At 40.1% G+C, this 26,838-nt stretch overlaps 2 protein-coding genes across 2 annotated transcripts in view; one reads left to right on the top strand and one right to left on the bottom strand.

The window, feature by feature from the left end:
• Window positions 1–1,221: 1,221 nt before the first annotated feature.
• Window positions 1,222–24,997, top strand: Ubqn (ubiquilin). Its single transcript, XM_076184838.1, has 10 exons — window positions 1,222–1,406; window positions 10,427–10,508; window positions 10,741–11,141; window positions 11,445–11,697; window positions 14,732–15,027; window positions 15,294–15,452; window positions 17,039–17,112; window positions 17,623–17,833; window positions 18,125–18,260; window positions 23,141–24,997. Exons 1-10 carry the CDS (start codon window positions 1,305–1,307, stop codon window positions 23,212–23,214), a joined length of 1,788 nt encoding a protein of 595 aa, XP_076040953.1. The 5' UTR covers window positions 1,222–1,304; the 3' UTR covers window positions 23,215–24,997.
• The window catches only part of LOC143025341 (histone-lysine N-methyltransferase SETMAR-like), a 165,912-nt gene continuing 140,487 nt past the window's right edge, over window positions 1,414–26,838 (bottom strand). The window contains exons 2-3 of the transcript XR_012966382.1: window positions 4,302–4,430; window positions 1,414–3,459 (exon numbers count right to left, since the gene is read on the bottom strand). The gene's annotated coding sequence lies outside the window, so the exon portion shown is untranslated. The remainder of the gene's footprint in view (window positions 3,460–4,301; window positions 4,431–26,838) is intronic.

Here is a 26,838-nt window from a genome sequence, read left to right as displayed (position 1 = left end):
CAAATCAAAGGCACGTACACATACTCTCACCCATTCTACTCCCATCGACCACCCTTTTCCCCACTCTCATCTTAGCTCCTCATGGATGACGGGTCATCCCTGTATCCCGCCCACTGCCCTGGGTCAGAAGCAATGTAACAAGACACAGTACATCTACAGCAAGGCCGCTTCGTTTAATCGGCGACCCAGCCCCCTCTCCGTCCCCTCATGCAGAAAAAAAGAGGACATGGGGAGAAAGCCATTCGGGGGCTGCGTCAATATATCATTCACTCAAAAGCTCCCCCACCCCCCTCCCCCGGCCCTCCTTTCCTTGCGTAACAGTATCATCTATACAGACACTCTCCACTCATCTCTATCTCCTGCCTTCTCCTTTCCTTGCTCAACAGACCTCTTGCTCAAAGCCCCTTTCACCCCATCCATCCATCTCATCCTCGGTCGTCCATTCAAGTTCACCTCTGGCACCCAGACCTCTGAAAAATATAGGTGATATTTTTTCAAATAAAATGATATAGGACAAATCAAATAAATAGTGTTTGAAATGTAAAAAAAAATATCACCACAAATAATTTGAAAAGAACAAGTAAATACTGATACAAAAGCGATAACCAACTATCTGAAGTTATTTTATTTGTCTAAATGTGGCAATGTTGTGCGCGTGAATGCAGATGAAATAGTTGATGTGATGTAAACTTATACCTTTATGGACTTGTAATTCCAATACCACGACCAATGAACCGTGTAGAGTATTTGCATCTTTATGAATGGGAGTTTCATTCACTACGAACTCATCTCTAACTCATTCAGCTAGAGCAACACCCTTTACTAGGTTTTCGTTCATTTAAATTGTGGCGCCTGACCAGAACATGGTGCTTGGCTGTCGCATTAACATACTTAGAATGTCTGTAAAACTTTTAATGTTGATAGTGGTATCCATTAATCAACTTAAAGTTCTTCCTGTAATGCTCATAACCAAACTAAATCTGTTTCCAAAATTTGTGCCGGAATTCAAATTGCAGCCGACATGAGTATTCCCGCCGACCACTACGTCATCAGATACTTTGGGCTAATAAAACTCTCAAGTATTATCTTCTTATTTGCGAAAGATTAAATTAACTACAACATTTACGAAAACAAACTAGAATTTTGTATATTGAAATTAGTAGAAAATATATAATTTTTGTCATTTATTTATTTATATAACAAATAGTACCCTCAAAAACTCTCACATGATTTTGTTTCGTCAGCTAGATTGATCAAAGTTTGGTGGTAAAGCTGTGTCACATCTGAAAGTGTAATATTTCAACATGGCAGAAGGAAGTGGTGAATCAAAGAAAATTACAATAACCGTGAAAACAGCCAAAGAGAAAAAGACTATCGAGTTGGATGAAAACGCATCTGTAGATGAGGTAATAGGTCACTAGTCAAGGCATGCGTTTACTTCAAGCTAGGCAGTGGTTGTTGTAAATCATAGCATCCAGAACATTCTTTACACTCGTGATTGATTTATCACTTTTAATGACCTTTTATCATTTGTATTAATTTTTCTATTTACTATCAGTATATTGGCACTTCGCTCTGTGTATAGGTCAAAAGCAATATAATGAGGTGTCGACAGTGGTAATGACAAGTTAGGTTGTTCGCGGGTTTGCTTAGCTTTATGACCGTTGGACAAAAAACTCTTGACATTTCATGGTCATGACTTAGGTTCATGGCATATTGTAATGATGGCGTAGTAGATGTGATAAATAAGAATGTAAACAGGAAAAGAAAGTGGCAAAGTCCCATTTTCTCTCAAAGGATGAGTCAGTTTTGGGAATATTTTTTGTCTTTGTTGTTGAATAGTCAAAATAGTCAAGATTCGATGGTATTTTAGTTGGATTAAGATTATCATTAATATTGGTAATTCTGGATCCTGTATTAAGATCAAAGTGTATAATTTTTGTAATGTGAAGATCCAAAACAATAAACATTGCTAAATTTTTCCTTTCATGCATGGAAGGCATGCAAATACCATAATAAATATAATGTAGTTAAAAGTTCATGAAATTGCATGATTTTGTATATTCTAAATTCCAATCATGACTGTATTATTTACAAATTCTCTTGGTATTTGGGTAAAATTCCAGAATCACCCAAATATGGATATTTAAAATGAAACTCACGTTGTCCAATAGCTAACCTAACCATTCCACAGAAGAAAATCCATGTGAATAAGTTGCATAGGAAAAATAGATTGTTTAGATGCAATTAAGAAAAGTTAAAACTATGTTTGAGTGATACTGAAGTAGATCAGGATTTGAGATCGGCAAAAGAAAATTTTAGGTTTTGTCTGTAAACACGATTTCCACCTCCCACATCTCTGATGCTAAACACTTCACAATAATTACTGTTTGTAATGAAATGGTATAGACAAGTCTCCCCACCCTTTTATATCATCCCAACAAGTTTGGGAAAAATATTCTATTTTGGTAACTGGGATTTGTGCTGAAGTTTTCTTTTCGGTGTTCTGGCGAATTTGACCTTGTGGTCCATGTCAGCCTCCTTTGGATACCTCCATCTGCTCCACATGGTATATCCAAAATTTTATATTTTGCAATAAATACTTCATTTGTTATAATTTTTTGTTTGAAGTAATTTTGACAAATAGATGTTAAGATAAATTGAAATTACAAAATGTGGGAATATAAAGTAATCTTTTTTTTTTTATCAATTTAAGATGATTGGATTATTTAGGATGAATTAAGATGTTTCCACAGAGATCACTTATTTTTGAGATTTTAAGAGGTCTGTTTGTAATAAGGAGGGTGTGGAGTGTATTCAGGGGTGGAATGGGTGGGATTGATTTTGTGCCTTTTTCTTTTTGGCTACCCCCCTTGTAAGGGGGAAAAAGCCTTGGTATATGTATGTATGTATGTTTGTAATAAGATGGGTTCCATGAAATTTCACCTGGGGTCTCTATAATGCCACTGAACTGGTGGTGATATTGATTGAACACCTATTGTTTACTTAGGGAAAATGATGTCTTGTTTAGTGATACTCATCTGAATTTATCTAATTCTTTGTGAACTATTTTGTAGTTTCATGCAATATGAAGTATAGTGGTCCTATACACCAGTATGATTGGATTACACAAAGAATTGTCACTCCAGACTTTGACAGGGTGACAATTCTTCCCGTGGGCTATCTTCGGGTGACAATTTTTCATGTGGGCTATCCTAGGGTGACAATTCTTCATGTGGGCCATCCTGGGTTTATGAATCTTTGGTTGTACAAGTTGATGACAATAAGCATAACCCTCATTCAACCTAACCTAACCTAATCTAATCTTTATTCCACTTCATATTTGGCATACTGGGGTGACTTCTTCAAGTGGGATTTCACGGGGTTGACGATTCTTCATGTGGGTGTTCTGGGGTGACGATTCTTCTTGTGACCCGAATGATTTGGTCTCCCACCCAGCTGGTAATAAATAAGGCAAAAGAAATAACTAACAGTGACAACAAAAATTCAAATAAATTTAGTTTGGATGTACAAGGGATTGTTAGTAATCTAATTTGCTGTGTTTAGCTCTGAGGAAATAGGGGAGCAAATAATGTTACCAGGTGAAGCCAGTATATAGCAAAATTTGTAGAAATACCAAGTAAAACTTTCAAATAGAGATTAATTTATAGCATTGTCACTACAAAATAGTTTTAAGGAAGTAATTTAACAAGAAAAAAGTAAATGCATTAATGAAAGTCCCCACACTGACACAAATTGATCATTATTAATTTTAGATAGGGATAGGGGATGTATAATATGATGTAAATTAAATTATGTTGCAGTTCATATTTTGAGTTGTGACATGTATCATTTGAGTAAACAAAAAAATTGGGTATATAGTAGACCAATGCCTCGGGAAGAAATGTGTAGTTTCATTAATACTTGTTTAATTTGAAAACGCCCCTAAGAGTTAAATAAGAATACTAAAAATATTTGTAAAGATGAAAAGAGCATGAAATTGTAAAGAATGCTTGTAAACTGTGAAATTAAGCTTTGCAAAAACGTGTTGAAGAAATTGTGCCAGTCCTGCCAAAGAAAATACTTGGATCGTGTGAGATGGCAGAAAATACTCCAAGAATGATGAGTGAACGAGATATATCTAAATGGTTTAAATGTTATAAATGCTGTGAATCATTTGTAATAGGAGTCATTTGCAAGTAATAGTTGAATTTTCTATTGTTGTGACAAAATATAAAACCAGATGTGTATGACAACCATTATCTTTTAGAATGAAATTTTGATCCTCCTACTCCTCTTACCTGTTCTTCAGGTAGATAAATATCATTCAACAGTGAGAGTGCCTTTATAATTGTTGCCTCAAACTTCACTGACTAACATGCAGCTCCACAACAGCTGGCAACAGCCCTCAGATTCTCTTACAGATCTCTCTAGAAAGAATCATTGCATTAGGGATGGTCTACATACGGTAGTGGGATGGTGGGAACAAATCACAAGTTGTCAGCTATATATGTAAAAAAATGAGAGGAAATAGAAATTGATAGAAAGGGGTTTTGGGCCTGGCCCATAGAGCTGTTGTCAAGTAAATCAAAGGTAAAAGTAATTTTGAACTACAAAATAAAATTGGTTAAAAAGGAAGAAAAATTCAGCTGTCAGATATGATATGATTTGCAACCAGTGTATCAAGGATTGAGTAGTTAAGGGTTTTATGATAACCTAGATAATGAAATTGGTACTTCAAGGAGAACCTTAGTCCTTCAAACCCCAAATTGTTAAAGATTGGCATTCCTTTCTGTAGTTAGATTGCATGATGTCAAAGAGAAAACCAATGGTGAATCATTTGTGATAGACATGCAAATACTTATACCTTTTGGTCAAGGTAAGTATTGTTCACACCTCAGATACTTGTCACAAGTGTTCATTAAATGTAGGATAAGGGGGGTCTATACAGGTGTTAGGTGTATGTTAGTGAATGGGGGGAACCATTGTTAAGTGTTGGCTGTCTGGTATTCATGGAAGGGTCATTTATATGCTCCTTATCCTCTACCTACACATCCATACAAGTATCCACCACATGATTGTGCTTTTCCTCTACCTGCACATACATACACCCACCATTATTACAATTGAAGGCACATTTTGTAGACAAAGAAAAATCAGGCACATATATTTGCAGTGTAGTTCAACATTTTAGCACACACAGACACACACTTGGACTTACAAAAAGCTTTCGACAAGGTACCACAAAAAAAAAGAAATGGGACATAAAGGAGGGATACAAGGGAACCTACTAAAATGGATGGAGGACTTCCTGATTGGTAGAAAGATGAGAGTACTACTCAGAGAAAAATATTCAGGTTGGAAGGAGGTGATTAGTGGAATTCTGCAAGGATATTTATTGGCTCTAATGTTTACTGTTTATATGAATGACATGGATGATGATGTGCAATGTTACATGAGCTTCTTTGCAGATGACGCTAAATTGTTAAGGAAAGTAAAAATAGAGACGGATTGCGAATTACTACAGGAAGACCTGAATAAGGTTTGGAAGTGGACTTCAATATTAAGAAGTGTAGCATAATGGAGTTTGGAAAAAGTAAAAATAGAATATCAGGACAATATAAAATTGGAATTAAGGAGGTAAAGAAAGTGGGATCTGGAAAAGATTTAGGAGTAATTATCTCAAACAACTTGTCCTATGATAAACAAATAAACAAAGTTGTCAGAGAATCCTATAACTTGCTAAGATCAATAAAAGTGGCATTTACATATTTGGATGAAGAAATGATGAAAAAAAATATTAGTCACACTGATAAGGCTTAGACTAGAATATGCAGTGACATTGTGGTCACCCAGTACCAAAAAGAATATAAAGAAAATTGAAAGAATCTAGAGAGTAGCCACAAAAATGGCCCCTGCACTTTCAAACTTGCCCTATGAGGAAAGACTGGCTGAATTGGAGTTACTGACTGGAGCAAAGAAGAGATAGAAGTGATCTACTGACCATCTATAGAATCATGAAGGTGTCACGTCTTAACCACTTCAATACGGGACTTAAATCTCGCGGGCAGCAGCCAATGCCAGCCGTACGACGTAACGAAATAATATTCGCATCATAAAATATAGTCGCCGCTTATATCGATCGTTCTCTCTTTCACCCGCGAATTTTGAAAACCACAGAGAATGGGATTAAGGGCGCATTTGGGAGAATGTAAAAACACAGGGGCGACTACAATAAATATAATCAAGACGCCGATATGGCAGCGTCGCGAATCCACTTGCTCCTCATGACGCCTACGTGTGCGGCACCGTATGGAAGGGGTTAAGTTCTGTATTTGAGTTGATACATCGAATCTTAACCCTTGACCCGAGTAGTGCATACAATCCAGAACCTTAGATCAACAATTTGCCTCTTTTAGTCTTTGGATTATTTTCTTCATCGGATAAAGAAATATGGTGGAGTACAAACGACAAAATTTTACTGATTACATGATTCTACAAATTTATCTACTACGTATATGATGAGAACAGTGCAGGTGCGGTAATCTTGCAAAGTGCCCACCCTCCTTTTTTATACTACAACTGTACAACACCAGTGCCATGACACAGGTGCCAACACACATCTAATTAAATTGTCCTATTTCTATTTACCCAATTACACACATTTCACTAGCATCTTTATTCTTGTGTGAAGAGGGCTTACAATATAGTCACTATTTTATATCTTATCCTAAAAGTTAGTATGGCAAGGAAATGGGGGGTTTCTACTTCCTTGCCTCATATCTTATCCTAAAAGTTAGTATGGCAAGGAAAGGGGGAGTTTCTACTTCCTTGCCTCATTTGATTTATGTGCCCTTTGACCTCTGCTGGCAAAAGGCCCTGATTTTGTACTCTTCCGCTGTCGACCCACGAGTACCTTCGTGCGTAGTACTCATACCCAATAGGTCGCGGTGAATAAAGAGTTTGTTGTTCCTCCGCTGCCAGCCCTACATCGCTTTATGCTTAGGCCCGCGTCTATGTAGGTCGAGGTAAAAGAGATGCGTAGCACGATTTCACCATGATCACGGTGTGAACATGACAAAGGGCACAGAAATACTCGATAGAGAGGACTTGTTAAATTGGGACAAGAGAAACACAAGAGGACATGGAAAGAAACTCAAAAAACATAGTTATAGAAGAGATCTGAAGGACAGTTTTCCACATAGTGGTGGACACTTGGAACAAACTGGATGAAAAAATAGTGTGTGCAAAAACAATTCATGAATTTAAGAGCAAACTAGACGCTGCAAGATACAAATGCAGGACATGAGTGTAGCTCCCTTTCCCGTAAAATACAACTAGGTACACTCACACACTCACTCACTGATGAGGCCAAAACTAGAATATAAATACAAAGAGCAACAACAAAGATGGCCCTAACACTTTCAAACTTAACATATGAACAAAGACTGGAATTGCCGACACTGGAACAAAGAAGAGAACGAGGGGACCTACTAACCATATACAGGATTATGAAAGGAAAGGAATGCCTTGATAGAGTGGACATATTAAAGTGGGACAGAGGAAAAACAAGAGGACATACAATGAAACTCAAAAAGGACAGCTACAGAAGAGACCTGAAAAAGCACAGCTTCCCACACAGTGATATATATATCTGGAACAAATTGGATGAAAAAATGTGTGCAAACAATATACAAGAATTTAAGAACAAACTTGATCTTGCGAGGTACAAAAAAGGGTAACCATGAGCATAGCTGCCCTTCCCGTAAAATACAACTAGATAAATACCAATTAGCACAAGGCAATTGAGAAAAATGTGTTAATGCTGAAAGTTTATTTATTAGGTATCTTGCTTACATAAAGAAAGTGCATTTCCATGTTGATAATTGGAGGGGTGAAGCATAACCAACTTTGACTTTGTTTCATTTTTTTTCAGCTTGTCCTTCAAAGCACTTTTAAACAGCTCACCAGTGATGGTGATGCATTGTTGTTCCACAGTCCTATAGAATAGGGGGGGAAAATTGCAGGTGTTGGGTCAGGAGACACACATGGCTACCTATGTCTAATAAGTCAGTACACCTTCAGGCTTCAGCACATTTTGAGTTGCCAATACATTCATGCAAGAAGCTTGATTATTGATTGTGGAGAAAAGTGGTAATACAGCCTTGTGAAAATATGGGCTGTTTCATAGGTACTGGTTATGTATGACTGCATCATCATCAGTTTGGGGTATGTGTTAGGGAACACATTGTATCACACGCACACTGTCACCAGTCCTCATGGTCTCAATGAGCAGGCTCCTATACTGGCACCCTTCCCATTCCAAACAGTTCTTGACAAGTTCAATCAACTTGTCTCAGCCATTCTGTGGGCATCTTCTTTGTCTCCTCCATCAAAGGTCTGCATTTTGTGGTTCATAACCTTTACATGGGGGTATTGACTGCATAGGTTTTATGCACTTTATTTTAGGGACTTGGTGATGCCCTAATAGACCAATCACAGCACTTTTCAAGGATTGGAGACTAATTTCCACTCAAAAGATAAGAGTGGTCTATATTGGATTTTGCTGTCCTATTCTGCTACAATGAGAGCTAAGATTGGAGGTGGGGGAAAAGTGGTGGATTGGTAGGAATGAGTATATGCCTTTTGACTGGCTACAGATAGAATTCTGCTACCCTTAAGCTTCTTCTGTACCACTTGTATCTCTACCTCCTTTTGCAAAATAGAGGATAGAAGCACTGGTTATTTGCAATGGGATGCAAATACAATCACTGTAATGTGGACGGCCCAACTACCTTGGGAACAGGGACAGCCCACCTTCACCTAAGCATGCCAGGGCTTTATAGTGTTAAAATAGTGTTGGACTGGTGATTGTGTGTTATTTTTTCAGTGAGAAGAATGAGTGCAATCATTGTGATGCCCTAGTAGCACTTGCCCCACCCCTTCTTACTCAACACTAAGCCATCTAGGGATCTAAAGCAGCTGTATAGTCATATAACCCATTCTTCCTATATTGTTATTAGACTCGAGTGTTCAACCTTGAGGCATGTTTTGCCACATGTTTTTTTTTTAATATTTCCCAGATTCACTCTTTCAAACTATTGCAGGATATTGTATTTTTTCTTCCTTTCCAATTTAAGGCACATAATCAAATTTGTTCAACTCGTTTACAGGTTTGTCTTTTATATATATATATATATAAAGATAAGCTGAGATACAGAGTAAAACCGTATATTTCGACCACTGACTGTGGTCCTCTTCAGCAGTTACAATTATAGGGTACATAGACAAGAGGTTATATACAGAGGAGGAAGGGGCACACCTCAATATAGCAATAGAAAAATATTAATTTTGTAAATTATAATAAATCAACATAATATATGTTTTTCTTGGTGGAAATCAATAACAAAAATTGCTAAAAGCAATACACTAATGAACAGTGCTGTGGCAAATGCATGATGTGCCATCTTTGTATTGATAGACGACAATGACCCTGATGACCACATTACTAAATGTAGGTTAGGTTGGGTAAATGAGGTCATAATAGAAGAATTTATCATACTTTAATTTCTTGACCTCCACATATCAAAACAAAGGTGGTGTCGCAAGCATTTGCCATGGCACCATTCGTTAGTGTATTGCTTTTAGCAACTTTTTCTATTGTTGATTTCCGCAGAAAAATGTATACAGTATTACATAGATGTATTATGATTTACAAAATTAATATTTAATTTTTTAATGCTATATCGCATAGGTGTGCCACTTTTTTTGAGTATTTGCCTCTTCCATACAATGATGCGTACGTAGGCATCATGAGGTGCGAATGGGTATTTGAGGATGCCAGTGTCAGCGTCTTGATTATATTTATTTTGTAGGTGTTGCTGAATGACTTCCGAATTTTGTGATTGTTATTACTCGGTGAAAGAGAATAATACAGCAGTGATTTTATATTTTATAATTCAAGTATTGTGATGCATCAATCATCATAACTCAGGCATCTGATGCTGCACGCAAAAATTTGATTAATATACAAAGCTGATCTCAACTTGGAAAGTTGTTAATGAATCTTGTTTTCATTGTCATTATGCATTTGGCAGCAGTGCTCAGAAGCTGAATGCCCACTCTTTTTGATGTTGCAGATGTTCTTGTAATTCCATTAACTTTTCAATATTACCATAGGTACATATCCAAGTTACATACACTGTAAAATTTAACTGTACACCTTATATAGTATTGCACACATGATTTTCGATTTTTGAATTTTTCATCTTTAAAGGGACTTTCAGAATGTATCTTGCTTATAACCTAGGACTCCTGTATATGCAGTGTCAAAATCCCCTAAATTGATGGTCTTCTTTAAAAAAAATCAACCTAATTTGTTTTAGTATTTGTGAAACAAATTAAATTTTGTCTCTTGTCTTTACAGTTACGTCAGCAGGTCAGCCAGCTGTTCTCAGCAACTCTTGAGCAGGTTTGCCTCATATTTGCTGGCAAGATCCTCAAGGATGGTAAGTGGGAAAAATCTAGTTCACCCAATATCTCGTTTCTGTTCTGCTTTCCTTCCTTCTTCCTGTTCCAAATGAATGCAGCATATGACTGTGCCTCAGTTTTCTCTGTATTTATCATATTGACATGTTACTCCTTATTTTTAATTTAACGAAGATTTTGTGATATAACTGTACTTAGAGTTAAAGTTTAGTACATAGAGAAGAGTATAACTTTTTTTTTTTCCCTCTCTAGGAGATTCGCTAAATCAACATAATATACGTGATGGCCTGACAGTCCACTTGGTAGTCAAAGGGGGCACCACACAGCCCAACAACAACACTGCTGCTGCAAGCCCCACAGCCACTCCTACCACAAATACCAGCAACACCTCTTCCACAGGAGGAGCTAATCCTTTTGCAGGATTAGGGGGTGTTGGTGCATTAGGCCTAGGGGGTCTCGGAGGCCTAGGCGGACTGGGAATGGGCAACCCTAATTTCCAAGAGATGCAGCAACGTATGCAGAGGGAGATGCTTAACAATCCAGAAATGATGAGGCAGATAATGGACAACCCATTTGTAGAACATTTGTTAAGCAATCCAGAGTATGTGCGCAGCATTATTACAGCTAATCCACAGTTGCAACAGCTCATGGAGGTTGGTTAATTTGATGTTTTCCATTTTTGTATTATTTTTTATAAGAATATACATAGGAATAAGACTGCAAAAGACCATAAGACCTATAAAGTTATGTAACCGCTTAAAAAACAATAGTTTCAGCATCCACTATGTGGTTACTAAATCTATGCCATCGAAATGTGGTTTTGCTTGTATCATAAGACCCTTAGGACCAACAATTGGGTTTCTAAATGGAGACACCCAAGGGAACAATTATTATTATTAGAAAAAAATTGTTGTAAAAGTAATATATTTGATTTTAATTTCTTTTCATTTCCATAGCGCAACCCAGAAATATCACACATGTTGAACAGTCCGGATCTGTTGCGACAAACCATGGAGTTTACGCGAAACCCTGCCATGCTTCAAGAACTGATGAGGACCCATGACCGTGCCATTTCTAACCTCGAATCCATACCAGGTGGTTACAGCGCTTTGCAGCGTATGTATAGGGACATTCAAGAACCTATGCTCAATGCAACACAGGAGCAATTTGGATCCAATCCATTCTCCTCACTTGTAGGAGGAGGTAATGGTAAGTTTTATCATTCATGGATTATAGGCTGACTTTTTATTGAGCTTTATACAGTTCCCATCATACAAAGCTGGATTGATTTTGACCCAGGGCAGGAACCGAGGATGACCCTTCATCCATGAGGGACTAAGATGCATATACCAAGGGGTTTTCCCTTTCACAAGGGAGGTAGCCAAAGCCAAAGGCATAAATTCACTCCCACCCATTTCATCCCCACATACTCCACTCCCATTTACCACCCCTCCCTTCCTCTTTTCTAAGCTAAGATGATAAGGAGGAAAGGTGGTGGATGGTAGTGGAATGGGTGGGAATGGTCACATGCTTTATGACTCGGCTACCTCCCTTATAAGGGGAAAAAGTCCTTGGTATATTGACGACTCCCAATTAGGGTAACACTCCTCCAGACCAATCAGTCAATCTACTGCACCAGGGCCCAGGATTGCTCTCTACATCTCCGGCTAAAAGTAGAAGAAGAGGGGTGATTGCCGGAAAATCACCCCTCGGTGCAGAAAAAATGTAACATTGCATGTTGAGAAAAAGGATTGTGGTACTCCCCAAGGCAGTCATAGCTCCTCTTGGGGATTGGTGCCACCTGTGTAGAGCCGATGGCCAGGGCTGGTTGCCGCCGTTTGGCTCTGATAACATAAGTAACATCCACTGAAAACACATTGGACCACAAGGTATACACGCACTCACAAACATTGCAAACTACAGCTATTCACACAACACTATACCCGACATCTGGAAGCATGGTAAAATAATCACCATTCCAAAACCGAACAAAAACCCAACAATCCCAACATCACACCGCCCAATCACACTTCTCTGCACCCCCTCTAAAGTCATTGAACGCCTAATACTTCAACTTGTCACACCACATATTCCCCTTGCTGACTCACAACACTGTTTTAGGCCACTACACTCCACAAACACTCTTCTGATAAACCTCACACAAAGAATTTTAGATGGTATCAATTCAGATAGGCCCCACCACAGAACACTTCTTATAACATTAGACATTAGTAAAGCTTTTGATGCTATCCCCTGCCACAGCCTAACAAATAAAATATATAACACAGACATGCACAATAACACCAAAAGATGGCTAGCCAATTATCTGGCAGATAGGAATGCTTATGTGTCATATAATAGCCAATCATCGCACATCAGAAACATTAAGAATGGAGTACCACAGGGCTCTGTTCTGTCCCCCACGCTCTTTAATCTATACATGCATGACTTACCCACACCAGACACCTCAGAAATACAAATCTCTTCCTACGCAGACGACATAACAATCACATGCACACATCGTAACACAGACAAAGCTGCAGAAATAATCCAGCCATACCTCGATACACTCAACACATGGTTCATCACAGACTGAAAATAGCTCCAACCAAATCTACAGCAACATTTCTCACCAACTGGACAAAAGAACAAATACATACCTCATCTCTACATCAACAACACTAATACCATACACAAACACACTGAAAATTCTTGGTGTAACATACGATACATCCATGTCTTTCAAACAGCACATCACAAACATAAACAAATGCATACCTAGACTTAACGCACTTAAGTCAATCACTGGAACAACATTTGGACAAAACAAAGAAACTAATACAACAATATACAAACAATGCATACACTCAGTGATGAATTATGCGAGTCCTACATGGGCTCCTAATCTCAGTGAGACACACCACAACACCCTTCAAATCATACAAAACAAAGCCCTAAAAACAATTACAGGCTGCACAAATACAACACCTACAGACCATTTAAACCATGAAACAAAACTCCTCAAAGTCAAGGACCACCTCAACATGAGAGGCACACAAACACTTGCCGCAACCACCACAAACACATCACACCCGCTACACTACATAGCAGAACACCCACACACACCAAGAAACAGTAAAACAACACCCAAAGACCTGTATCACACACAGATACTGTCTTCCTCCACAACCACCAAATACCAGCCTCCGGAAACGTATTCATAATCATATCACTCACTGCTCCATTAACGCACTGAAAGACAACACGCTGCTACATGCCAGACCCCCTGATATCCACCCCTCTGAATCCTCTCTCCCACGAAAGGACAGAGTCCACTTGGCCAGACTGCGGTGCGGCCACCACCCAGCACTTCTAAGCTACCAGAAGAGGCTGGATGACCGCATTGTGAACAGCTGCCCAGGATGTAACACTTCACCCCATACCATACAACACATAATGGAAGACTGCATTATACACAATCATGCATGCAAACAACACAACATACACTATAAAGGATTTGTGGGAAACCCCAGTTTCGGCTGTGGCATTCCTTGGGGAGACGGGACTGCTCGGACAGACAGTCTAGGGAACGACAACAACAACAACAACTGCCCCAGGTCTCTTACAGGTGACCCATAACTTCCAGTTAAACAGAAACAACTACCAGATTGGGCCATAAATCGCTCAAGAAGAATTATTTTTGTCTGAACGTGGTTAGGGTGGGGAAATGTAGGATGAGGTGTAAAGGCTTAGGTAAAAATCACAAGTGATGATTTGGTTGGTGACTCCATTCATGGGAAGAGATGCTAAGAGATCAATCAATCTGTTGTCCCCTGGTGTCTCATGCAGAAGACTGGCAAGAGCCTTCAGGCAAGACTATAAGTCACTTAGAGAAGAGATATTGTATTGTCTCTTTTTCTACATGAGTGGACAGAGAGGGGGAGTTGCTGATTAAGTGAAGTGGCCTTGCTGTGGATGTACTATGTCTTGCTACATTGTTTTTGACCCAGGGCAGTGGATGAGATATAGGGATGACCCATCATCTATGAGGAGCTAAGATGAGAGGGGAGAAAGGGTAGTAGATGGGAGTGGGTATGTGCCTCTGACTTGGCTACCTCCCTTATCAGTGGGGAAAAGCTCATGGTATATAGATAGTGTGGGGCATTGTAGTATGAGGTGTTCTGTGTTTGAGATAGAAAGAAAGCAAAACCCAGTATCCACTGGAATTTTTTTTATCTTGCAGCTGGTGATTCAGCACAGACAGGTCGAGAAAATAGTGACCCATTACCAAATCCCTGGGCTCCACGGTCAGGTGGAAGCAGTGGGTCTTCCACAACTTCCACCACTACCACGTCGTCCACCACCACCTCAAGCACTACCACTTCCACCACAACCCCTACGACAACCACGTCCTCCAGCATGGGGGTGGGTGCTATGTTACAGAGTCCAGGTATGCAGAGCCTGATGAGACAAATGATGGAAAACCCACAAATGATGTCGTCCATGATCAATGCACCTTACACTCAGGCTATGTTCCAGGTAGGATGAGACATTTCTCTTACATGTTTAGTAATTTGAGGAGACTGAACGATGGTTGAAAAAAAGTGTCTTTCATATTTTAATTTCCTTTCCTCTTTCCTCTTTACTTGTAGCAAGACACTGCCCATTTCAGAGGTTTGGGATCGAAGACAGTCTGCCCTTCTTGTTATTTAATATTGATTTTGGGCAGGACATGAAATAACATCTATATAGCTCTAGGTGCTTTTACACAAAGGTTGTAATCTCTTGTTATTATGTATTTGCAGAACCTTGCCAGCAATCCAGAGTTAGCTCAGCAGATTATAGGTTCCAATCCTCTATTTGCTGGAAATCCAGTGTTGCAAAATCAATTGCAGCAGATGCTGCCTGCTTTCCTAAATCAGCTTCAGAATCCAGAGGTTCAAAACTTTATGAGTAATCCACAGGTAAGAGCAGCAAGATGTTTTGGGTATTTTCTTGTTTATATATTTTTTCAGTCACTGGTACAATGGGGTGTTCATTTATCCCCAAGGTGTTGAGATAGGAGTGGTTGAGTGAATTTTAATTTTACATGATGTGTGTTTTGACTTAACCACCCCCATATAAAGGGGAAAGGGCCTTTTTGTGTATGTGTATGCATAGATGCTGCTCTCCTCATTTCATTGCTCATTCTATCCAACCTTGTAACCCCTACCATAGTTCCCAGACATTTCATCTCAAACACATTTAAACTCTTCTTCTCCTATGTTCCATGTTTCTGCCCCCATACAATGCTGTCAGCACAAAAACCCCTTCATACAATCTCCTCTTAGCATCCGTTCCCAAATATCTATTTTCATTACACTTTTTAAAGGCACCTACTTGCTTCACTCAATCTACAATCTACCTTCACCTCTACTCTTCCATTTCCTGCCTTATTTAATCCTAATTACCTGAAGCTATCCACTTCCTCCAGCTTCTCTCCTTTAAGACTCTCTTCCAAATTACTGCCAACCTTTCCCCTTGTGCATCTCATCACCTTACTTTTACCCACAATTACCTTAAATTTTTGTCTCTAGTACATCTTCCCAAACTCCATCACTAACTCCTTAAATCCCCCCCTCTGACCCTGCCACAAGCTGTGTGTAATCTGCAAACAACAACTGGCTTACTTCCCACATTTCTCCATTTTCTTTAACCATCTCCAATCCCCTGTCCATTACACTTGCATTTACCTCTTGCACCACCCCATCCATGTACATATTGAACAACCATGACAACATGACACATCCCTGGTGCAGTCCCACTTTTACTTTATACCATCCACTCTCTCCATTTCTAATTCTAACACAGGCTTTACTACTCTCATAAAAACTCTTAAAACCCTTAACAGTTTTCAACTGATCCCATATATCTGGAAAACCTTCCACAGTGATTTTCCTTTCCACCCTGTCATAGGTTGCTGATATCTATCTATACATCTTGAGTTTTTTTCCCCATATAAGGCAGGTAGCTAAGTCAAAGGCACGTACCTACTCCCACCCATTCCACTCCCATCCACCACCCTTTCCCCCTCTCATCTTAGCTCCTCATGGATGATGGGTCATCCCTGTATTCCACCCACTGCCCTGGATCAGAAGCAATGTAGGAAGACATAGTACATCCTCAGCAAAGCCATTTCATTTAATCAGTGGACCCTCCATCCTCTCGTACAGAAAAAGAAGGGGAGAAATCCTTTCGGGCTGTGTCAATATCATTCACACATAGGCACCCACTATCTCCCACCCCTCCCTTGCACAACAGTATCATCTATACAGTCACCCCACTTATCCCTATCTGCTGCCTTCTTTCCATGCTCAACAGACATTCCCCTCTTGCTCAATGCCCCTTCACCCCATCCATCCAGCTCATCATCCAGCTCATCCTCAAGTTCATTCTGTCCACCTCTGCCTTCCACGCCCCTTTTACTGATCTTTCATCACTCATTCTCTCCATGTGTCTAAACCATCCCAAAAATCTTTCATTTGCTGATAAGTTTGTATTTATATTTTAGGCCCTTTCTGCAGTTGCCCAGATTCAAACTGGCATGGAGCAGCTTCGTCAGGCAGCCCCAGGACTCTTTAACAGGTAAGTGAAAATGTGCATAGAAGGAAAATGCCCTCAACAGTAAGCTACCACTGGAATTACAAAAGGCTTTAAGATATAATGATAATATAATTGCCATTGTGAGTTACATTGAGTGGAAACCAGTTGTGATACAGTAGGAAGCAAATCCTTGGTCCCTTCCAAAGATCTGCAAAAAGTTGGACAGTTCTCTGTGATGTATTAGTGTGGGTCTTCCTGTGTCACAGAAAAAGAGGGGTAATAGTCTTTGTTTATGTGAGAAAATTGAGAAAAGGTAATAAAAATTGACAGAGGTGCACCCCCAGATAGGCAAAAGTGTTGATACAATTTGAAGACTAGTATCAGAATGATTCTCAGACATCATCTTGTTGGAACCTCAAAAGTAGGAACCCATTGTTAGCCCAATTTAACTAGATAATGCATTAATATAAGTAGGGTTGTGCATTCATGTAGTACAAGCTCATGGACTGGAATTCCATGGTTATATTAAGGGAAGATGTCATCTATTTTTAGCATGGGACTAAGCCAACCACCAGTCATCCCTGGAACTACTACCACCACTACTTCTAGTGGGGCATCAACGGGAAGTTCCTCAGTATCATCGACGACGACTTCTTCCACCACCACCACATCATCCACAACCCCTGCCTCCACTACCACAGCCCCACCTCTTCCAGGGCTTGTGCCTGGAACAGATGCCTTTTCTAACCTCATGGCTACAATGGTAGGTTCATTTTATTCTCAGTGGGATGTTGTTAGTGGCTTCTAAGTAGTATGTTTCTAGTAAAGTGGTGTACTTGGTTTTATTTAGTTTAGTTAACCCCATCAGTATGAGGCACTACCCAAAACTGAATCAAGTTGTCTGGTGGTGGACAGAACTAAATCTGTTCTGTTATTAAGGATTATTACTTGAATTACTAACAAGCTAGAAATCAATTTACAACCAATGAAATGCATGTATGATATAAGTAGTTTTCTCTAGTGATGTGCACAATTTGACCTATTTCCTGCTTAGGCTCAAGCACTTCAAGGTGGTGGTGGTGGCGGTGGTGGCAGCAGCAGTAGTGGCAACAATCCTGAACAACTCTATGCCTCACAATTGGACCAGTTGGCTGCTATGGGATTCATCAATAGAGAAGCTAACATACAAGGTAAAAGAAAAGGAAACTTTTGGAGTTAGGATTGTGCTATCTATTCGTTAACTCAGTGTTTTTTTTGTGTGTGTATGTGTTTGTGTTTGTCAGTCCATGTCAATGTTTTTAGGGCTAGGAAACGAATGCCCCAGGTCTCTTGCAGGAGCCCCATGGCTCAGAGGTAACTAGCAACAGAGACTGGATTGGTTCACAGGTCTCTCAAGGACAAGATATTTGGTGTCTTTATGGTAATTCCATTTAGGGCACTTTGGTTCTGTGCCAGGCCTATTTTGTGTTGATATTGTTTTAAAGTGGCCTTGCTGTGGATGTGCTGTGTCTTTCTGCAGTGGGCAAGATGCAGGGATGACCTGTCATTCAAGAGGGGCCAAAAAAATAGGGAGAGAGGGGTGGTGAAATGGATGGAGTGGATTTATGCCTTTGACTTTAGGCTACCTCTTGTAAAGGGAAAAGAGCCCTTGGTATATGAATGTATTGTTTCAAAGGGTGCTCATGGCCAAGTAGGTTAGAGTGTCTTTGCTTGTGGAGTTCGAGATAACAGCATTTCAAACCCTGCCACCAGCAAGTTGGATCAGGTGCATGGTTCATTAAAATTCCGTACTACAAAGCCCTCTGTAAGGGGCAACATCCTAGCCTCCAGATAGGGAGAGTTCATGACATTAAACCAAATAATCAATGAAATTATTGGTATTTGGTGGCTTGAATGCAGTCACGCAAGTGTGGTTTCTAGTCTTATTTTAGCCACCTTAACAAAATACCAAATAAAGTCTTTTGATAAGAATCTGCTAATCACAAAGTATATTATATATCAGTGTTCCCAAGTGAAACAAGATCTAGATTTCTCTCTTCCCCATTCCCATTACCTGAATCTTCACTGCAGGACACTTTGCCATACTTGCATCCTATATAATTTGATCAAATTCACTTTTTTCTACTACCCCTGTCCCATTTTTGTCACCATGTATGACATGAATGGGAACATACATATACCAAAGGCTTTTTCCTCTTACAAGGGAGGTAGCAAAAAACTAAGCATAAAAACCACTCCCACCCATTCCATCCCTAACATACTCCACTCCCCTCCACCTTCTTCCTTCCCTCTTATCTTGGCATCTCCTGAATGAGGGGTCATCCCTGCATCTTGTCCACTGCCCTGGGTCAGAACCAGTGTCACAAGACAGCACATCCACAGCAAGGCTGCTTCATTAACTCAGCAACTCCCCCTCTCTTGTCCCATCATGTAGAAAAAGAGATGTGGAGAAATCCCTTCAGGCTGTCAATTTATTTCTCGTGCCTACCCCTTCACCATCCCTCCATCCCCCACCCACTCCCCCTCATCATCACAGCATCATCCATATACAACCATTCTCCATTCACCCCAATTTTGTCCACTCCCATCATTCCTCAACAGACATTCCTATCTTTCCCAATGCCCATTTTACCCCATTTCCTCCTAGGTCGACCCCCTCATGTTCACTCCTTCCACCTCTGCCTGCCACACCTCTTTTACTAATCTTCACTAATTCTTTCCATGTGTCCAAACCATCCCAATACTTTTTCATCAACCCTATCTCCCAACTCCCTTTCCACCACTGTTCTCCTCACCTCCTAATTTCTCACTCTATCCAGCCTAGTAACCCCTATCATACTTCTCTGGCACTTCATCTCAAACACATTCACACTTCTCTCTTCCTCTCTTATGTTCTATGTTTCTGACCTGTACAATGCTGTCGGCACAATCACTCCTTCATACAATCTCCTCTTAGCATCCATTCCCCAACGTCTATTTCTCATTACACTTTTTAATCCCCCAAGGCATTTACTTGCTTCAGTCTACATTCTACCTCCACCTCTGCTCCCTTTCCTGCCACATTTGCACCCAAGTATCTATAACTATCCACTTCCTTCAGTCTCTTTCCCTTAATACTCACTTCCAATATGCTGCCACTTTCTCCCCTTGTACATCAAATCACCTTACTTTTACCCACATTTTATTTTCAGCTTCTTTCACATACCTTCCCAAACTGTTACTAACTTCCTCAAGCCTTCCTCTGATCCTGCTACAAGTGCAGTGTCATCAGCAAACAACAGTTGGCTTATCTTCCACCTTTATCTCAAACCACTCATAATCTTTTTTCTAATCCAAACACATGCTCTGCTACTCTCATAAAAACTCGACTGTTCTTAACAGCTTTTCTTCTATCCCATATATCTGCAATACCTCCCACAGTGCCTTCCTGTCTACCCTGTCATAAACCTTTTCCAGATTCATAAAAGCCCCAAAAACATCCTTACCTTTTCCTATAGCTTTCTCACATATGTCTTGTCACAAAAATCTGATCTACACAACCCCTATGTGTCCTAAACCCACAATGTTCCTCACCAATTACTCTCTTGTTTCTCTCCTAATCCTCTCAATCAAGACACTCCCATAAGCCTCCCCAACTACACTAAACAAGCTGATCCCTCTGAAACAACTACTCGCACTAGTCCCCCTTTCCCTTGTAAAGTGGAACTATACAGGTACTCCTCCAGTCCTCTGGCACTCTACCCTCTCTTAAACAAACATTATAACCTCACCAGCCATTCCATCATCACTACCTCCTTTTTTCATACATTCTGCATTGACATCCAACCCAGGTGCCTTACCTGCTCTCATCATCTTAACTGCCTTCACTTCATTTTTCCTTATTTCTCTTCCATTTTCCTCTCTCATCAGTCATTTTCTTAGCACTTCCCACACTAACTACCTTTCCCTCCCTATCCTCCTTCACATTGAGCAACTCCCAAAAATACTCAGCCCATCTTCCTTTTACTGCCTTCTCTTCCATTATCATCTCTCCATCTACACTTTTTACCTTTTCTTTTCTACTTGATTCACCTCTTCTCTTAATTTCTTTCCTTTTTTTTTTTTTTTATATATAATTTTGTCATACTTTTACCCCATTTCACACCTGCTCTCCTCTTTGTCTCCTTTGCTTTACTTCTCTTCTTTTCATTGTACCTCACATATGATTCCCTCATCCTATTTTGTAACCAATCTGTGAAAGCTCACTTCTCTTCTACAACCTTCTTTGCTTCCTCATCCCACCACTTGCTCCCCTTCCTTTTATTTCCTCCCATCCTCCTTGTTCCACACACCATCTTTGCATACCTTGTGACTCCCTCCCTGAGCCATCCCCATTCCTCCTCCACTCCTAGTTCTACTCGAACCTTCACTCCCTCCCACTCCTCTCTCAACTTCTTACACTCCATCTCCTTTTCTTTCTCGTTTAAGCAGTTCACTCTAAGCACCTCCCTACCTTCTATCCTTTTCCTCTTTCTCCATCTATCCTCCACTCTCAACTTGCCCTTCCATCCACCACCCTCTCCCATGTGTACTTGTGCTGGACTTTCTTCCTAAACACATTTGCTATCATCAGTTCTCAAGACACATCTCCACCATCAACTTTCCATTATGATTTTTTCCTGGAACTCCACACTTCCCAACCACTCCGTCTATCAGTTCATTTCCTAACCTAGCATTTAGGTCTCCCAATACCACTACATAGACATTTCTCCCCAATCCCTCTATGCACTCATTTAAATCCATTTAAAAGGCCCCCCTTTCCTCTACACTCTTCTCACTACCAGGCCCATATGCACTTACAAAAACCCACATCTCTCTTCCCAGTTTCACCTTCATCCACATTAACCTTGAAGAAACCTTCTTCCACTCCACTACACACTTACCTATCTCTTCACTTACTAGTATAGGCACCCCTTCTCTCCCTCATCCTCTCTTTACTCCTGAGAACCTCCCAACTGCACTGCCAAACTCACACTTGCCACTGAGTGGGAAAACTCAGTAGTAGTATTCTTTCTCCCCTACCACAAGGTGGGAGTGGATTTATTCCTTTGACTATTGCTGCCTCCCTTGTACATACATACATACATATACCAAGGCTTTTTCCCCCTTACAAGGGAGGTAGCCAAAAATGGAAAGGCATAAAATCATTTCCACCCATTCCATCCCTGAATACACTCCACACCTCTCCACCCTCCCTCCTATCTGAGTACCTCCTGGATGACGGGTCATCCCTGCACCTTGTCCACTGCCCTGGGTCAGAAGCAGTGTCGCAAGACACAGCACATCCACAGCAAGGCTGCTTCATTAAATTGGCGACCCCCCCTCTCCGTCCCCTCGCCTCCCTTGTAAGGGAGAAAAAGCCCTTGGTATATGTATACATGTACAAAGTACCTTACAAGTAATTTCACCCACTGGTCCACGAAATCCAATCTTGAATCGTCTAAATCTCTCCCATGACAAGAAAGAACAACAGGATGTCTGCATTTAGGTTGCTGTCCGGCTTTAAAACTACACCAACACAGACAAGGTCTGGCCACAGATGCAATTACCATACAGAAGAGACATAACACTTTATTTTACATTGCCCTGCTTTTCCCAGACAACACAATATCTTTGTGACTTAAAGGCCAAGCTGGAGGCCGTTGCCAGCTACTTGGGAGCTGTAGGTCTTCAGCAAGAGACCTGGGATAAAAGATTGATTGATTCTTATAGGGAAAGTGGGAGGTGAGCCAGTTGTTTGTGGATGACACTGCATTCATGGCTAGTCAGTGTATTGATTGATGCAGTTGATTGTGGAGTTTGGAAGGTTGTGAAAGGAGGAAGTGAAAGTAAACATGGGCAAAAGTAAAGTGATGAGATGCACAATGGTTGATGGTAGCAGTGGGTTGGAGTTGAGTTTAAAGGGTGAGAAGCTGGAAGAATTGGAGAGCTCCCACGATAAAGGGGGAAGGGCCTTTAGTTATGTTGATGTATGTATCAAGTAGTTAATAACTGAATTAGTTGTAACGCTGTACTTCTTTTATCTTTCCAGCACTAATAGCCACCTTTGGAGATGTAAATGCTGCGGTGGAGAGGTTGCTGGCTCGGCTAGACCCACAAAGCTAAGCCCCAGCTTTCCTCACTAGTGTCTTAAAATGTTAGTCTAAGGTGAATGATTTAAGGTGTGGAGTGTAAGGACATTTTTATAAGGCAGGGCTGTACACAAGGTTAGGAGGAGGTGGCCATTTCAGTCCCATCTGTGTATAAGTGTGTGTTTGAAGCCATTGTTTTTCACATCATGAATTGGAATGTGTTAGTCTGTTGCTTTGTGTGCAGAGTTTGATGAACTGAGTGTACAATGAAGTTTGGTAAATTACCATTACACAGGAAACCAAAGGTTATGTGCTGTCACAGTGAGGGAAATGAATGAGTGATAGTCAAATAAACCAGACATAATTGGTAGAGCTTCATGAAGATCAACACAGTGAGAGTGCAAGATGTTTTGATTTAAATCCACCCATAAATTACGTCACTGTGACTTCACTTGACAGGCCAGCTGTGCCATTACTACCATCTTTGAACAGTTGGTGTTGAATTCCCAAGGACATTTGTTACCAACTGGAATAGTGTTTGTCAGAAAATTAAACAACATTCAGTCCACTATGTATTCATTCTGTCCCTCAAAGCATGGAAAAGTCATTGTTTGATGCAGGGTCTAATTAGAGTAATGTGATCTTCTCTTTTATAATATAATAAGTCAGGAATGAGCGTAGGGATATGTTATTTGAAGTCATTAGATGCTAGATCGAAATGTTTGAAGAGGGAAGTGATGGCCCTTTTCGTAGATCGTTTAGATTTCCAAGAGGACACTTTTGATAAAGAGTAAAGTTAAGCAGGGATTTTCCGTTTTATTCCAAGATTTGGCGGTATGGTCTCGTATGTTAACCAAAGTATATAAATTTTACTTTACAAATAGAAAAATTGGGACAGCACCACATGAATGTCACAGCCTATGCAAGGAATACCAAAAGAATATCATAGCATGCAATGTCTGGGTATGCCTTTACTGATGTATGATTAGATTATCACCAGAGGTCCTGCTTCAAGTCTGCAATATAGGCCAGGAGGTGCTGATGCATCAGTTATGAATTATATCGGATATAGCCTGCATGTATTAGCATGTCATGAGTTCATAGACCTGGCCAAAGAGATTCATTCACAGAGTAAGAATACATACATATATATATATATATATATATACACAGTATATATGTACATACACACATACACACAAACATACAGAAAATCCAGGGGTTGCAAAACAGGAGAGGATAGCCATTGTTTAATTTTGTGACAGGTTTTTCTGTAAACAAATTATCTTTCAAAGAGAAGAAACAGACTTGACTGCAGATAGACTTGAAACACACACCAGGCAACAAATTTTAAACTGATTGATTAGACACCTTGCAAAGACATTAATTTCCGTTAATTAGATGTTATTTATTAATTGATATTGGGGACCCAGGAAACTATGATTAATGTTGGTTACAGTTCTGTCTATGCATTTTTTGTTACTGAAAAGGGATATTGAATAAAACAAAGCCCTTGCATGTTGATTTAACTCCATATATATATATATATATGATTTACAGTATTAGTTATGAGTTAGGAGAAGATGAGGGATATGTGAGACAATGTGTCAGCAACTTATATATCAGTTTACCCACTTCTTAGCTTCTTCCCTTCCTTCAAGCATATGCTGAAATGTCATTCAGAGTTATCATGTATTTGCAATGTGTCATTTCCAGTGTATATTCTTTGTGTATATTATTAACTACTCTGGTTGCTATAATGAATTCCTGACACAAGCTGTACCCACTACTCATAAAGATGTGGCTGTTTAACTAAATGATGTATTGTTTTATCCCTCTATCTTTTTGATAAATGGTCTTGTCTGGAGGTTGTTGCCAGTTTCTTTGAGGCTGTGGATCTTCTGCAAGAGAGACCAGGGGCAACTGATTGAATGATTCATTTTTGATCAACTGAAACTGTGGCCAAGATGAAGCAGAATGGAAGCCTCCCATTAGAAATCATTGGTGACACTGCTTGTCCCAGGCAACCATAAATCATAGAAATGTGCAACAGTTAAACTGAACAGCCAGCTTCCATTTGATATAAGCTGTAAAATCCTTGGCCTCATTTTATAAACACACATCCTTCAGCCCATACATGGAGGACCTGACCGATAAAGTCAACAAGAAAAAAACTAAGATTAATAGCAATCGCAGGATTTGGACAGTAGAGGGAGGTGCTGATCACAGTATACAAACAGGTCATAAGAACCACACTTGACTGCACTTTCACAGTTTTGTTTCCTGCAGTCAAGAAAAGAAAAATGCCCAACACTACACAAAACAAAAAAGCATTGAGAGTAACAGCTGGAATGGCTAAAACATCCCAGTTGGAAGTCTACATACAGCAGCTAATGAATGTGATGGGCAGAGTTCTCTATAAGAGACAGTCCCACCATCCATCCCTTGAAATAATACAGACAATGAACTACCACATGCATCTTTGGATACATCCATACAAAAACACTAAGATGACAAAATAAGCACCTTTAGACCAGCCCCCATATCCCATACCTAGCTCTCCCAGACAACAGCCCAGTTGAAAAATCTTTCAATTGCACCCAAAACCTACACTTGCATGATTGCATTTGATCCACCTCCCAGCTTCAAAGCAGTGCCAACATAGAATAGGCCTAGCCAAAAAATTTAAATGCTACAGATGTAATCAACACAAGACTGAGAATGCCTCATTCTACACTGCTCTGTTCTAAACCTTACCTGGTGGCCTGCCAGTTACCTTGGAGGTGTTGGTCTATTGTAAGATGCATGGGACAATGGATGGAGGGATTGACTAAGAAAGTCCCATGATATTGGTGCATGGCAGTAGAGGTGGGCAGCAGTGGATTGGGGAGGGCGGCTGACACACGCACTTAACATGTTTGTTTTTTCATTACCTCATTGCAGAAGTTGAGAAACCTGCCTCGTATACAGTATGTGGTAGAAAGCAGTAATACAGTGGCATTCCCCCCCTCAACATTTAATAATATACTTTAGTGAAAATAATTGGAGGAATATTAAACACAGGGTAAATCTTTAAAAATGTAAAATTAAGTATTACTCTTGCCCAGTAGTTTGAAAGAAACTAAATAAGGAGAACATGTACTTCAATTTATATTCAAAATCATTGTATTGGTGTGACAGTATATCTGTTTAAAAACATCACCATTTATATTTACAAAATTCAGGTGAGTACCTCCCTTCACTTCCCAAATCATCACCTATATTGACAAAACTCAGGTTAGCCCTCCCAGATTTTGATCCTGGATCCAACACTGGAGGTGGGAGATGATTGGAAACCTCTATTCATGACTTATGGGGGTGATGAAGGCCCAGAAGTCACTATGTACTGGAACAAGAACAGCGGTACTGCACTACAGCCACCTCCACGTTTAAACACCCCATTCAAGGATCCAATCTGGCCTTCCCTCCACCTCGCCCTACAGGAGGAAGGTAATCAAAACATAGCCTGCCTTTACTTCGCTGTGCTTCCCCCCCCCCTAAAAAAAAAAAATGCAAGGTCACCTAACTTGTGACCACGACAAGAAGCGCAACACAAGCAGATGAAGGGGTGAGGTAAAGAAACCCCTTCCAGACCCAATGAAGCCCCGTGCTGTCATCC

The sequence above is a fragment of the Oratosquilla oratoria genome, chromosome 5 (assembly GCF_046742065.1).
Source record: "Oratosquilla oratoria isolate Oo_2021 chromosome 5, ASM4674206v1, whole genome shotgun sequence".
Lineage (NCBI taxonomy): Eukaryota > Metazoa > Arthropoda > Malacostraca > Stomatopoda > Squillidae > Oratosquilla > Oratosquilla oratoria.
Note: the sequence above shows the minus strand (reverse complement) of the source record. Positions and strands in the feature narration are given on the sequence as shown.

Coding starts and splice junctions, on each gene's coding strand:
- Ubqn (XM_076184838.1), top strand. CDS start 1,305: ATGGCAGAAGGAAGTGGTGAATCAAAGAAAATTACAATAACCGTGAAA. Junction 11,142..11,444: donor AGTTGCAACAGCTCATGGAG/GTTGGTTAATTT, acceptor TCATTTCCATAG/CGCAACCCAGAAATATCACA. Junction 17,113..17,622: donor GCCCCAGGACTCTTTAACAG/GTAAGTGAAAAT, acceptor ATCTATTTTTAG/CATGGGACTAAGCCAACCAC.